At 39.5% G+C, this 15,889-nt stretch overlaps 1 protein-coding gene across 2 annotated transcripts; it reads right to left on the bottom strand.

Annotated features, from left to right (window-relative positions):
- Positions 1-1,245: 1,245 nt before the first annotated feature.
- On the bottom strand, positions 1,246-13,021 carry LOC119488777 (profilin-2-like). Of its 2 annotated transcripts, none has more exons than XM_037770673.1 (3): positions 12,621-13,008; positions 6,907-7,099; positions 1,246-3,252 (listed from the first exon to the last, which is right to left on the bottom strand). In XM_037770673.1, the coding sequence occupies exons 1-3, from the start codon at positions 12,747-12,749 to the stop codon at positions 3,155-3,157; spliced, it is 420 nt and encodes a 139-aa protein (XP_037626601.1). In that variant the 5' UTR covers positions 12,750-13,008; the 3' UTR covers positions 1,246-3,154. The 2 variants fall into 2 exon arrangements, with proteins under 2 accessions (XP_037626601.1, XP_037626602.1); XM_037770674.1 differs by lacking the exon at positions 1,246-3,252 and adding an exon at positions 3,301-3,657 and having other exon boundaries at positions 12,621-13,021.
- Between the last annotated feature and the right edge of the window lie 2,868 nt (positions 13,022-15,889).

Genomic DNA, 15,889 nt, shown 5'->3' with positions numbered 1-15,889 from the left:
CCGACAATGAACCACAGCGTCTGGCTGGGAACCTCTGCTGTAGGTCATTCCCCATCTCTCTGTTTCCTATTTTTATATCATAAAAACCCTGACAAAATATTTAGAATAAAGACTTAACTGAAAATACCACCAGTTGACAAAACAATGTCATCCCGAGGTCCATTTAGTAGATATCATGGAGCTTTCTATCATATCACATGATCAAAATCAGCTTGTCACTGAAACGTAATGTTCAAATGACGTTTTTAAGGTCTGCTTTAAGGACATCTCATCCATGGAGGCTTTAAAGTTGAGTTTCAAACCTCCATCTGCTGATGATATGATCCATAGTTTCAGCTGCTAAATAAACCTCAGGTTTTGTCGAATGTTTAAGGTCAAGAATGAACTTTGAATCTCACTATATGAACCATCCTCATAATAATTGAACAAAAAAACACTACCAACGAGTCTACTTTAATGATTCACATAATAGCTATAAACAATGAAACTTAACGGGACCGTGGGAATGATGAAGAGGCCGGTCTCTTGAGGCAGGATTACCGAATTGGCTGAAAAACTGCACTGCTCTTTTTTTTTAGTCCAGATTTTAGATGGTTCTGGGTTTTACTCTGCAGTCAGGCCGACACATGCACACTAATATTCCACCATTATTTCGAATATGAAAATATTCCGATATTTGATACAGGTCATGTAAACGGCATATTCTATATTGGATATTCTGAATTAGGCCATTTTCTGATTAAGACGTGGAATATGCCGATATTGTTCAGGATTTAGGCGCATTCTTTGGACATGTATACAGTACATTCAGAATATGACACACAGCCTCTTGCTTGTTAACGGCCAGCTCTAAGGAATATTAGTGGAATATTCATTTTCCTTAGCCATGTAAACAGTTTAGTAGGAGCATTGTTTTTTTCAGAAAACGGGCACGAACGGGAATATTTTGTGCAAATCAACGTAGTGACTGATGCAGCTCAAATTTCTGGAATTTCTCTTTTTTCTTTAATTTGATGACCTGCCGTTTTCCTTTTTGGACAGAGCCAGGCTAGCTGTTTCCCTGTTTCCAGTCTGTACTAAGCAAACCAGCTGCAGCTTCATATTAAACAGATTGATAGGAGTATGGTATCCATCTCATCCGACTCTTAACAAGAAAGTGATTAAGTGCATTTCCCAAAATGTTAAACTATTCCTTTCAAAGAGAGGCAGCAATCAGTGTGATAAAAGGACAACAGCAAACATGTATCTGGTTGGAATAAATTTATTTGATCTGTCTGTAAACAAGGTGATAAATCAATTTATGGCATTTCTTGGTTTTATGCATATGAAATCAGATGCATTAAAGAAACAAAAGTGGTGAGGAAAAAGGAAATGAACATAAATCAGCAAATAGGACTTGAAACAGTTGTTTTTTTTATGAGTACACATATCCCACAAGGCCTAAACAGTGGAGCTGAAGCTTTTAAAAAAAAAAAAAAAAAAAAAGAAAAGAAAAGAAAGGAAAAAGTGCCAATGAAATGACTCTTTAGTGGACAGTGGGTAAAATCCATCTTACAACAGCAACAGATCTCTCTATATTATGGCACAGGATACACAGGTTCTGCAGTTAAATTTCAACAAGACAACCATAAGCATCTTTGTTCCAACCAATCCCATCTCCCGTCGAGTGTCGTTTCTACTTTTGAAAAGTGTTTTTTGTTTTTTTTTGTCAGTTGGACGTTACAGTTAGCAGTACTGAACGCGGACAAACCGTGTGATACCCCAGAGCTCAGCTGACTATAGAGTAAAAGGCAATTTATTCCACAGTTTTGTAGTTGTCAACACAGCATGGGTTTGTACAAATGCAGTTGTTTGTTTTTTTAACAATAAAGAAAAAAAAAAGGTAGTGTAACAATGTAGTGAGAATTGTCTTCAGATACTCCCACCCTTACCTCCCCTGTCCTTCATATGTCTTAACCATGGTAAGTATTACTATCTGGTTAGTGTTTCCTTCATCAGAAAAAAGTTAGCAGTCATCATTCATATGGTTTAGAGCAATTGTATAAACACCCGAGCTTTGACTACACTTGGTCCTATAAAAAAAGAAAAAAAAAATTAAAACTGGACACGCTCCAGATGGTTATATGCTGGGATATCTACTGTCCAAAAATGGCAGCCTTCCAAAAAAAAAAAAGAAGAAAGAAAATATATTACAGGAGCTGGCAAACAAAACAGTAGTAAGTGCCTGAGCCATTGTTACTGTGGAATGTCCATGGGGGTGTTGGTGTCGTCGGGGAGGAGGTCGTGATGACGGGAGGAGAGGCTACCAGCATCTGGATGACACCAACGCTCGCACATCCAGCTCATGATAGTCAACGGAGCCGATATTAGCACCGCCCACACACGCTTCCCCCCCCCCCCTTTTATAAAAATGTATTCAGGACAGAGCAGTGGATCTGAAAGGAGGAGAGGGGGTTAGGGGACTGGTTGGTTGGTGTTTGATGAAGATGAGTCTGCTGTGAGGTTTGTAGTGTCGCCTGCATTGAGCAAACAGGATGTGGAAACGGGGAAAGGGGAGGAACTAAACATTTTTTTGGCAGGAGGGAGTGTAGAGAGGGGGGGGGGGGGGACAGCGGTGGGAAGAGAGGGAAACGACAGTGGACCGACATGTGAACAGTCTCCACTCCCGGACATGACGGGGGGAAATTAAACAGGAAGACGTGACGAGCTCAGTTACCGCTCAAGTGCTCCAAAGTCATCGGCTGCTCGGGGACGGGGTGTGTATGATGATCGGGTTTGGGAGGGATTAAGTAAATGGGCACCATGATAAGAGAGAAAAGACAGAAATATCTACTTCAAATTGACGCTATAGCTTTTATTGTCTTTAGTGTTTTGGCCAGAATTTTGCTGGTTAATTACAGATTTGTCATGACATCCTGTTAGCAACATGCTCATCTTTGCTATGGATCAACTTATAGTGCTTAAAAGGGGGTAAGAGTACACAGCACAAGTGTGTGGAAGGGAGAGAGGATAACAAAATATGGGATAACAAATGGGGAGGAGAGAAGGCAGAAAAAGAAAAAAAAACAAAGTAACTAGCAACTAGGACTGGAAGTAGTGTGAAATGCAACAGGGTGGTAAGGGTGGGCTGCTAGGTGGCTGGGTACAGGCTGCTTTAGTATCCGGACTTCCTCAGGTATTCAGCCATTTGAAATGCTTTCTTGTTGAGCTGCCCTCCATGGATACCTTCCTTCCCCATGACAACAACCAATGCTGGAGTACACAAAGGAAAAAAACAAAATAAATGAACAGACATGGTGATAGCAGGACTGGAAAATATACTTTGTTTTATTGCCACCTTGCTAAGTGTGGGGATACGTTGTCGAGGATAGAGCCTGAACCTTGCTCTTTGTTAGAAATGCTCCTGTTTGGGGGGGGGAGGGGAGGGGAGGGGGGGGGGGGGGGTACATGGTCTTGACAGTAATTTTTTTTGGTCTGTTTTTCAAAGTTTTATGTTTTTTGTTTTCGTTTCTTTTTTTCTCTACCTCAACTACACCACATAAGCTACGTCAAAACTAAACTAAAACCCTGAATCCCTCAAGTATTTTGCCATCGAGTATGCCTTCTTATTCAATCCGCCTCCATGGACCCCTTCTTTGCCCATTACAAAGACCAACACTGAAAGAAAAGAGACAGAGAAGGGACATTTAGATAGGGTGCGGAGATCACACAAGTGAAAAGAAAAAGAGCACAGAGCCAAAAGCAGCAGGCAGACGAGACAGCTACAGGAGGAGGACAATACACAAAAACCATAGCGGCGGCGCTTTGGTCTGAAGGCAGTATCAAGCCTTAGCATTCATTTTCTTATCAGTGCTGCTGGTGGTGAAACAACAAGACATTACAATTGGGAAGACAGAGAGAGTACAGTGGGAGAATACATGTAAAAGGATGCATGCAAAGCTGTTTGTCAGTCTACAGGCTCAGAGCTGGAGTTGATCTCTTTAATATCTACTGACTTCCACTAAGAGTGAAAGCAATGTTTGATATGTCATGAACTATTGATTAAAAAAATGAGCTAATTTCCCACATCAGTGTGCTCTGGCCTCACAGTAAGGATCAGTATTGGACTGGAGAAGTAACCATTGCAGACCTAATGGAGTTGTGCTAGAGCTACATACATCTTTACAAGGTCATGTTTGGATTTCATCCCAGTTCTTTTGAAACCAACTTGCTGCTATTGACAGAAAAGCAATCCTGCATTGAGTGCAGTATTGCATGAATGTACTCTTTCCTTTAGTAAATACTCATTTTAACACTAGAGCTGGATAATATATTGATTTATCTTTAAACCTCTAAAAATCTGTGTTAGTTGGGAAGAAAAATGCCTCCTAGTGTTCCATCAAATCCTGATTATAGATGATTATCTTTCCAGCTTGCAAATCTCTTCTGAAAGCACAAATAGCGATGCCCAGAATTTATCATCATATATCTATATTAATGCATAGGGTCTGGCATATCTTAGCAATAAGCCCCAGTTAAAGTTTGCACACTGGCTAGGAGGTAAATTTAAGTTAACTCGTCCAAATGGCTGCCAAATCAGCTTCTTTCCCCATTTTAGATAGACAAGTGACCAGGTATTGTTTGGATGTTGTACTAATACAAGTGGCGTGGTGTTTATCTCTCTGTCTGTACTTCTGAGTTCACTGCACTCCACTTGAAGAGACCAGTTTTTTTGTTTCATCTGTAATCAATACACACCATGCCAGCAGCAAAGACTCGGCAAGTGAAGCTTCTACTGGATACTAACAACCACGACTAATGCGGCACACATGCGGTAACAGCAGCATGCTTGTGGTACCTCTCCTCAATACATGTAAGAGCCCTGAATAAGTCTTTTACCAGGAATAGAAGGAATAGAGTGGAAGCATGTGAGCAGGGGAACAGATTCATACTCCTGAGGGTAGGGAGTGTGTTAACCAGGAAAGAGGAAGATGCATGCAGTTCAGAAAGTTTTTAAGAAAATCCTGGCCCAAAGAGTGAACCAGTTACAGTCTCACCTGTACGTTTTTGTAGTGTCTGGGAAAAAGTGGGGGAGGACAGGGCGTCGGGGCCCATACAGGCAACATGAAAACTGGCACAACTCCAGGCAAAAGGGGACTTAACTTGACTTCTTTGTATCAAACAAAATTTGGTTAATTTAGGGAATTGATCGTTGCTAATGTAAAGCGCTGTCGCCTCCGAAATGTCATGTCACCGTTTTGACAGTTACGTGCATTTAAAGCTATAGCGAGGCGAAGTCCCTCCCGTTCAGGTGGACCACCATGGGACCTTAATTCAGAAAAAATATTAACGGTAGTCAACGGCAATAAACATATTTTTTTTATCCCGTTTGATGTAAAACTGTTTAAGTATAAGACTGTGACAATACATAATTAGAAAGACTACACCACCAAAAAGTCGCATAAGTGACGTCTCTCACTGAAGCTACGATGCCTGTGTGTTTCATACTGGGATGTACTCGCATGAGAAACGTGTCTCACTCAGTCTTTCTCTTCCTGGCTGATAAAATGACCAGGGTTCGCTGGATAAAACACATCAGGTAAGGTAACGTTTCATTTGTGCGCGGAACATAACCAAGTTACCTAGCTAGTGTTGGTGACGTACATAGTATGAGACGAGAGATGTAGTTCACCGAGCGGTTTCACACAAAACTAAATGATACTACGACAAACAAACTTTCTTGACTTGTATAATTAGGTTTTAAATTGACACGTATGTGTGATCCGTGGCGCAATTCAAACGGGATCAAAAAAATATTTATCTCTCGCCGTTGACTACCGTTCATATTTTTTCCAAAATAAAGTCCTATGGGGTTCCACCGAAAGGGGAGGGACTTTGCCTCTATTTATTGTAAAAAAAAAAAAGAATATATGTATGCATCTATTATTTCACATAATGCATGTGTCAAATCAGAGTTTTCATATAAAAACGATTAATTGTACATATTTGCTTTATGCACTTCATTTGAACTAAATCAGCCTTCAAATAGAGATCTGTGACTGACCTCTGTGGTGAAGTGTTTCAGCTATGCAGAGCACAAATTACATGTTAGCTTTACTGCTGTTCTGGTTCACAGGCATCCAGCTTGTGGAAGTTACAGCCAACCAATACATGTTCAATTTGGCTGAAAAGCGAATGGATGTTGACGTTTAGGGCTGAACAGTGCCCCAACATTGATAAGAATCTCATCTATTTTAAATCATGCAACATTTTCCACAAAGTAAGGATATAATGCAATCACATTTTTAAAGTTTTATCATAGATCTTGTTGTGGTAGTTCAGTGAAAATCTGGACTGAATCAGAAGGGCAGTAAATGTGTCAGGAGCAAGGAAGCATGAAATCCTTCTAGACAACTGATGTAAAAGATAGATACCAAAGAGGGGAAACTGCGAGAAACATGTAATCAATTATTTAGGATTGTTATTAGGTCATCTGTAAGATGTCTAGTCTTCCCAACGCCAACAAAAGATATCAAACTTATATTAAACTGCAATACAGCTATTATTGACAGAACTATTAGCATGGAAAACGGTCATAATTTAAGGGAACTTCCCCTTTACCCTGACCCAATGACCCTCTAGATATGAACTTGCCCCTTGGCCCTCAAACAAACTAAGTATTTCTACAGATCACATTTAGCTGAGATGCAGTTGTTCCCCCATTACATTGAATGTCCTGTGATTTACAGATATGTCAACACCTGTGTCATATATTGAGGAAAGGTGCATTCAAAATCTATCCCACATGCACGGACAACACAGAAGTTTATAAATGTAGCTAAACTAAGGGCACTACAACAGAGCAGGCTACGCTGTCACTGTAGCACTACTAAAATGTTTGCGACTAACACTGAACGTGGTGCTCACCTTTGGCGGCTCTGCCTACAGATATGTTGTATGTTGGCTCTCCTCCTGAAGTCTTTGTCCGGATGTCCATTGTCCAGTCGCTGTCAATTAGAAGGCTGTCTCTGATTACGGAGCACTTTTTATTGCCTAAGGTCATCCCACCCGTGAAGAATACCTCACGCTCCTTTCCTACCAATATGTCGATTTCTTCAGGCTAGAGGGGGACACAAAAGCAAGAAGTCAGGTACGTCTCTTTTAAATGGAAAATGTAGATGAATGCAGGCAGCGACTCTTCTCTGTTTTTCCTTGGTGGTGATTGGTGGGTGTTTTTCCTTGCTCTTGTTGAACATAATTCTAATTTATTGCATCAAGTGTGGGCGCTGTGAAGCCTTCTGAGACTGATTTAAGTGCTATACAAATAAACAATTAATTCCTCTGCCTCTCCTCTGAGCTTCTAATTTTCTCTTTTTCCTCTACAAGCAATACCTTACAGTGTTATTACTGGACACATCCCTCAATTTTTGCATTATTTATGAAGCCAAAAAAAATTGTTAAATAATTAATTTACCAATTAGAAACTTTTACAATATTTCTTATGAAATATTTGGTCAAAACATCTCTTACGCTGTTGAGAACATATTCATGTTTTCATAGGATTTGAACATTGATTATCAAAAGTGTGAGTACATCTTTTTAGTTTTAGTTAAAGGTGCTAAATGAGAGATTGGGAGCATTTCTATTGTCTCCACACAGCTCTCAACATGGCAACAGCTGAGCCAGCAGCTCATAGCTAATGATTCTAACAGCGAAAACAACAGCAGATACTGCTGACAGAGCTAACAATGTTAACTGGAAGCAGAGGGTGGGTGCTACGCTTCTGCAACAGCGCCGTCGGTCGGACAGCATTATCAGCAGTAACCGCCATATGAGCGCAGTGCAGAGCAGCTGCCATGAACTAGCCAGTGGGGGCAAGCTCACATGCGCAAAAAGCATGCGAAGCCAGCCCGGCTATGTCAACAAAGCACGTTGAGGCTCGGATTACGCCAAACACAGAGGGAGAGCGACTTCATTCTCTGCTCAGGTAGACATTACTCTACTATATCTTAACATAGCAAATAGTTGTTTGCTGCTATGTTAATGCTCTGGAAATCATAAAGAACACCTTTAACTATTAAAAACTAAATAATAGTGTGAAAACATGACAGACAGCTGTACTTGCAGGTAAACAGAGCCAATTCCCCAAGTTCATCTCAAAATAAACACAGTACCACACAGCATAAAAACAACTCACCTGCAGCCCTCCAGTGTGGCTTTAAGAGACATTACGAGGTTATACACCGTCAGAGCTCTTATAAACCATGCAGTTTTAGACACGTATTTCTGTGTGTACGTTGAATTCAAATTCAGAAAATAAGCACCATGAGGAATGAATATGGAGGTTCAATTCTGGATGGCTTTGGGGGGCAAGTCTATAAATATATTTTATAAAATGTTACGCTTCCCTCTATATGAGAAGAAATAATACTATGACTCGAGATCTTGGATATCTGAGGATTTCACTGAATTCATAGATCCTTGCAGAATAAATATGGAGTAAAGTGATGCTTCAGACAGCCTCTAGTGACAGGAATATTACTCATTGTACTAGTTGCGTGCAATTTTTAGTAATCTAGGACTTAAAGAGTAATGAAGTGATTTTGCAACGTGTAGCTATAGGCCTACATTAGGTGTGTGTGAAGCTCAGTGGATATATTATATATTTTTTTATTATTCATCTACATAAACATTTTATCAATAAGACCTTTAAAGCATGCTCTACTGCTGCAACACTTTACGAAACACTCTACATTAGTGGAGCAGATAATGTGAAATGTTTAAAATGCATACTTCATATACATTTACACTAGAACATCACAGGGGGTCTGAGTATAAAATAGCGAGCAACAGTGATCTCATTAGAAACGCAAATCTAAATGATAAAATGTCTGATTAAAAGTGTTCACGTAGAAGAGTCATTTATATAATCAAATAGTTTCTAAGAAAAGGGGTAAACTACATTTTAGTTAGACAGGATAGAGTGTAAAACACAGCAAGGGACTGCTTCTGTAACTGGCCAAGATGATAAATACAGGTATGATGAAACAGGGCTGCACTGTTCATGATTAAGGGCTCAGGTTATCATTCAATACTGGTTAATTACTGAGGATTATCTCTGTTCCTCAGTCTGATAAACTGACCTTTAGGGGTGGAAAAAAACAACAACAAAAGAAACCATTCACCCATGTATAACTTTTTACGATTTTGAAATAGATTTTTTTAATGCCAGAATCAATATATTTTTTTCATTTGAGTCAATGTGGAGGTTGAAGGAAATTACTGCTATTATTGTAATCAGAATAACGTGAAGTCATATCCGTTCTGTATCAGTCAACGAAAAAAACAAACCGCAGAAAGTAGAAAACGGTGGAGGGTCCACGTGGATACGACCTGCACCCTCACATTTTAAATCCAAAGTGTTAAACACCACACATACAGTAAAGTATGGAAACACTTTGGGTTTCACACATTGCCGGAAAAGCAGAGCTAGACATCATGGCTAAAGCTACATGTGAACCCTGTCATGGACAGGAAGTGGTATCGAATTGCGGTAACGTGCGATCAAGTATGCGGTGATTTTCAAAAAAATAATCGACTAGTTCCCAGTGATTATCGAATAGTATTTTTGCTTGGAATGCACATCCCTACACTACATACACATAATACATAGACAGAAATAAGACTGATTGGATTATATTCACCAGAAGTATAAAACATACATGTCCCTTATAAATTAGAAAGAAAATAGCACCGAACCTATGATCACTGATTGGGAACATACAGTACATTAATTGTAATGTAGCATGTTGTATTATGTGATTTTATGTAAGATATGCTATTATGTATTTTTTCTTTTATTTATTTATTTATTTATTTTCTTTTTCTTAAAAGACAAGATCTGCAAATTAGCTATGGCTAGAAGTCCTATATACCTTGCATCGGTTGCACTTTAATTAAGTGTAACAATGCCTATGTATTGTCCCTGTCAAATAAACTAATAAATATAATTTCCCATAAGTCTTTATAGATATTTAAATCAATATCCTCCTCACAAACACTAACAATACACTTCCACGCAACACACACTTGATATACACACACTTTTTTGATATATAATTATATAATATATATATATATAATATATTTTATATATTATAATATATATATATATATATATATATATATATATATATATATATATATATATATATATATATATATTGTCCTAATTGTTTGTTATCACTATTACTAGTCATATTATTTCTTTATATTAATCTTGTCTCTAGGTGGAGGCTTCAGATAAGCCCAGGGTTTTTTGCCTCTTCCTGCACTGTATATTATTCATTTATTTTTCTGTTATGTTGTATAGTCTTAAATTGTGCAAAATAAATAAAATAAATACATCAAATTACAATAATGTTCTACAATAAATAACAAAAAGGTCGATGACATTGTTAATAGCATACAACGTCACTGAGTTTCTGACTAAGAATTAGTTGCAAAGCTGTTTTTAAACTGTGCTAAGTTGGTCAGAAGAGTAGTTGGTGCTCCTGCTGCTGAGAAAGGACATCCAGCCCTGCACAGATGAAAAGGTCTGTTTAAAGACTCAGCTGACTCCGTTAGACTACAGCCAGCAAGTCCTAGTAGGCCCACTACAGCTGACAAAAACATTATCCTGAGAAACCTTATATTAAAAAAAAAAAGGTCAGGCAACTATTAATGATCCACTTTGTGACTATTTCAGCGCCCTGTGTTTATTAAAACACGTTTATTAAACCGGGTTTCTTCAGTGAAGCAGTCTGGAGAACAAAAGCCGTCGCCCGTTAACTCCAGAACTGCACCGTCATGGCAACACACAAGGAACCCTTCAGGAGGAAACCCAGAATCTCAACGGATCTCCACTGATACCGTTAGCATGAAGCTAAGCTACATGCTGAGGCCCAGTCACACAATTAATCACATTCATCCGGAGTCCAGTAATACTCTTGTTCCCGCACACTAACACTGCAGTTTCACATGTTCTGGTTTAGCTTTCTGCTCTCATACAGCCCAAATGTTGGCTAAACATTAACAGCTCTGGTAGCTCGCTGGCTTCACATTAGCTTTCTTCACACGGAGAAGGAACGCGATCAATGTATTCACGTTCCATAAAGGACAACATTCTCCTGTCTGGACACTCCCAAGCAGCAGCGGCACAACGCGTTCATAGCTCAGTCTGTAGCACAGCTAGTCATTTAATGTCTAACATGAATCATTATGTATTCACCTACACACACACACACCTACAACACATTTTATAATTACTGACTAATAATTTATTTAACAGACAAAATGGAGGCTGAAAGGAAGCGCCGGGTTGATCCAGCTTCACGTTAAGCTTCACATTAAAAGCCGTTAATCTATTAACGGCTTTAACGGTTAACTTTTTAAAAAAAAAAACGTCTGGAAAGTTACAGCGTTCGAATGTGAAGCCGTTGCAACAGAACGTCAACGGCTCGATTAGCTTCCATGAACAAAATGAATGAGAGAGTGTGTGTGTCCGCCATCTTGGAAACTAAGGGGCGGTTGGTAGCGGTTAGTGGGATTCACAGACGACCAACGGGCACGCACCGCCATGTGAGCACCGCTAACTTTACGCTATTAGCGTAGTGCTAATAATGAGCTTCTAACGGGGAAGACCGGTCTGTTTTTTTTAGCTAACTGCTAGCTGTAGTTTGCTAATACATATTAACGTATATTAGACGGTGTAGCGTGTTTAAGTTAGGAGGAAAACCAGAGCGGCGTCAAGAAGGTGTGAGCACCCGCTAACTTTACGCTACTAGCGTAGTGCTGATAATGAGTTTCTAACGGGGATGACCGGCCTGATTTTTTTAGCTAACCGTGAGCTGTAGTTTGCTTATAAATGTTAACGTTATAGTTAGTAAATCAGACGGTGTAGCATGTTTAAGTTAGAATAAATGCGTCTGCTTTCACAGACAACGAGTAGGAGGAAAACGAGAGCGACCAACGGCGTCAAGAAGGCATGTGAGCACCCGCTAACTTTACGCTACTAGCGTAGTGCTGATAATGAGTTTCTGACGGGGATGACCGGCCTACTGCTCGGCAGCACTACTGGTAAATCAGACGGTGTAGCATGTTGAAGTTAGCACAAAAGGACATAATCTAAATGAATGTAGCACTAGTTTAACGTTAGAGTAAATGGGTGTGCTTTGTCTCGACTCGCTCATGTTATCTGACCGGTTCTCATAAGCTAACAGAGCTAGTTAAAGCTAGCTAATGCTAGTTCGAGGTACCGTTATTCACTGGCTTTTGTCATCTCCGGTGAGTATTTCTCCGAAAACAATATAATATAAGACTACAAAGTGTGTCAGATGTACCAGAAAATGTATAAAGAACGACAAAGGCTTGGTGGTTTGGTTGAAAAGTCTTGGTGCTTCTCCGTGCCAGTGCATGTTGATGGTGAGCAGCGGGCACCACCATGTGTACCACTCACACAGCTCTGCTTTATCCTCTCTCTACACAAGGCCTGCTGGCTCTGCAGACTAACACACCCAGCATGCTTAATGTACATTTCATCCTCTCATCATGCAACCCTAGACACACACACACACAGACACAGAGAGAGAGCATATACTGACCGTCATGTTGGCAAAGGTACCGCCGACAAACGATGCCCAGACGTATTTGGCGTCCGTGTACCCAACAATGGCCGCGTCCTGGCAGCTGCCATCAGCCATCAGGTTGTCCACGTAGGTTTGCCAGGACATGTTTGTTTCTGTGAAAATTGAGTTCTCTAATAAGATGGACAAAAAAATATACGTAGAGGGGGTCAAGTTAGATCACAAAACGTGTCTTGAGCTGACGAAGAAGAAGCTGTATTTATCGGTGGTTTAACGTGGGCCTCCAGCAAGCAAGAACCCCCCCGACTCCGTCACGTCCCGGCTTTCTTCTGGTCTACAGGCAACAGAGAGAGGAGTCGCTGCGATCGGACAGGCGCTTGGGTGTAGTCCTCCCTAAATCACTCCGCCCAGGTCGTGGTTCGCCCCTACTGCCTCATTGTATGATATACGGCTGCGGCGGATGAATATATCGTGGCGAAAAAAGCAAGGCAGACTATTTTTTTCTCTCAACCACATCAAAGATTTGTTTCAGCTTCACATTATTTGTTATTATTTCATGACTAATACTAGTCAAAATGCACATTTACACACATTTCAATTTACAAAGCAGAGTTCTGTCATATAGTTTCAGGCTGATGTAAAATCTCTGAGATTTCATTTTCAAAGCAAACTGGTGCAAAAAAGTTGAATTAAAAGGTATATCAAATTATTTTAAGACACAATTCACATTTACCTTATGATGATCACTGAAGCCACATTAGCCATCACCTCTTTTGTTAAGCACTAAATCACCGCCTCATTTACAATATCTTCATGTCACTCTTGATTTAGTGCTTAACAAAAGAGGTGATGGCTAATGTGGCTTCAGTGATCAGAATAAGGTTAAAAACTTATTTGAATTGTGTATTAAAAATAATTTGATATACCTTGTAATTCAACTTTTTGCACAAGTTTGCTTTGAAAATGAAATCTCAAATCAAACTGGTGCAAAAAGTTGAATTGCAAGGTATATCAAATTATTTTTAATACACGATTCACATAAGTGTTTACCTTATGATGACCACTGAAGCCACATTAGCCGTCACCTCTTTTGTGGAGCACTAAATCACGGGTCATTTACAATATCTTCATGTCACTCTTGATTAAAGATTTATAGCTACCTCACTTTAATCAGCTGGACAAATGGACACATGTACACAATCAGCAGATTTACCAAATCCATAATTTATGTTGGATTTTATTTTTGATTGTTCAGCAGTCCTTTGGGTAACTCATGATGCAGTGAAAGACAGGAAAACACCCTCAAAAGGGTAGCAATCAAAGTAGCAATCATACACTCTCATTATGCTATTTAGCAGTTTTGGATATCCAATATACATGTCTTAAATATCTCTGGATGATGAGAGATATTGTGATGTAAATAGGTTCCGCTTTTGGCAGGATAGAAACTAAACCTGTGTAAGTTATATTCCTCAAAGTAGGAGACTCTCTGAGGCTGCCATCCTTAGCGCTGTGTTGGAGAGAGAAGCTGTATTTCCATATATGAGTGCACGTTTACATTTTAAGCATAGTTTACTCTCCAGAATGTCTTCCAGTGATTAAGCAGCAGGGATGTTGTGTGGTTTCACTATTTTTTTCCCCATGAGTTTTCCACTATTTCAGTCTGGGATACATCTTCATAATGTAAAATCCTTGTGTGTACACTAAGTGTCATTAAATTGGTGAATTATTGTGGGGTAGAGCCTTTTTGGAGAATATTTGGTATTGTTCACACTGTTAGTGCTATTCAGCGTTGATAGACCTTTGCATTTGGTGAGCTCACATAAAAAGAACAAAACAGAAACCAAGACATCACATACATTAACTACACCGAGACATGAAACAAGTGGTAAAACAAAACAATAAAAACTTTATTCATTAAAGAATAATATAAATAGATAAACAATCCTATCCTTTCTCTCTCTAACTGTAAAATTAGCAGAACACAAAGACAGACTGTATAAACTGCAGAACTGAAAAGAAAAACTGATATATCTGAAATGCTGCATTACTTCTCTCATTTTTGTGAATTGATGTCTGTGAGGTTTATCCAGGGAAGATTTTTCCCTACTTCTGATAACTATATGTCAACACCATGCATCCTGTTTCACGCTTAGTAGCACAAGTTCACACCTGGGAGCTATTTCTATTGAGCAGGTGTATACAAGAGCTTATAGGCACCTTGTTCAAGAGCTTATAGGCACCTTGTTCAAATCAACCACAGTTAAGGAGTGAATGGAGAACATTAATCAGTGACTTTCACCGCTCAGATAAACCCTCAAAGGACATCAGATTAATCATTTACATTCAGACTCAGTGTAAATATAAATGTAAGTAAGAAACTAGACAACAATCACAAGTGAAATGGCTCAACCTCACTTCACTGAGTTCATACTGCACAGATGAGACTGCTTATGTTTCTACATCATGTGACAATTTTATTTTTATCTAGAAACTTCCAGTGAATTCTTTCTCTTCTCTCCCTCTGTGGGAAGAATGAGTGCAGAAAAAAGTTATTAATTGACCAGGCAAAAGGAAGTGAGTGCGACTTGTCAATCAGCCAGCCACACCCATATCCTGTTCTCCCATTGGATGCCGTCAGTTTCCATGGCCACCTCTGTTTTGCACTTCTGCTCTGTCAAAATAGTAGCAGTCAGGCTGTGCATGAGTCATGGAGATACAGAAAGGAGCTAACTTGTTTGCTTTAGAAAAGGCTTGTTTTTTAGACAAAGCTGTTAGCATGGTGTATTGTCATCATAACAGCTGGAGATAAACACAGCAAGTAGCAATCCTCGAGCTTTCCTGCAGGCTGTACCTCCGATTTTTGTTTCTTTTTTTGCAGATACATGGAGTGCATATTTTTCCTTGCATGGTAGAAATTTGAGCACATGATTTCAATGTACTGTGAAGTGCTAAAAACAAACCCCATAGTTTTCAGTGTTAAAGAGAACAGGAGTGCACACTCTGACTCTGCACTGTGGCTTCCTGTTGGCTCAGCAGCCAGATGCATATACCATGTGCCTGCAACTGATTTACAACTTAACACATTGTTATTTTTTCCGTCTTTCTTGCCTCTACTCTAGAGGCATGTAGAGGCTCTACATGCATACATTTCTAACGAAGTAGAAAACCTTAAGACTACAAAGGAAGTAAAAGTAATGTAAAGGTTTTTGAAAGACACCAATACCTTCGCAGTGAAGCTGCTGACAGCCAGCATTGTGTGCCTTTATGGCCTGTGACCTCATAAA

This window comes from Sebastes umbrosus, chromosome 5, assembly GCF_015220745.1.
Source record: "Sebastes umbrosus isolate fSebUmb1 chromosome 5, fSebUmb1.pri, whole genome shotgun sequence".
Taxonomy (NCBI): domain Eukaryota; kingdom Metazoa; phylum Chordata; class Actinopteri; order Perciformes; family Sebastidae; genus Sebastes; species Sebastes umbrosus.
Note: the sequence above shows the minus strand (reverse complement) of the source record. Positions and strands in the feature narration are given on the sequence as shown.

Excerpts from the sequence above, each read along its gene's own strand:
- LOC119488777 (XM_037770674.1), bottom strand. The coding sequence starts at position 12,749 with ATGTCCTGGCAAACCTACGTGGACAACCTGATGGCTGATGGCAGCTGC. Across the intron at positions 7,100-12,620 it reads GTACCTTTGCCAACATGACG|CCTGAAGAAATCGACATATT; the intron begins GTCAGTATATGC and ends GTCCCCCTCTAG. Across the intron at positions 3,658-6,906 it reads TGTAGGCAGAGCCGCCAAAG|TGTTGGTCTTTGTAATGGGC; the intron begins GTGAGCACCACG and ends CTTTTCTTTCAG.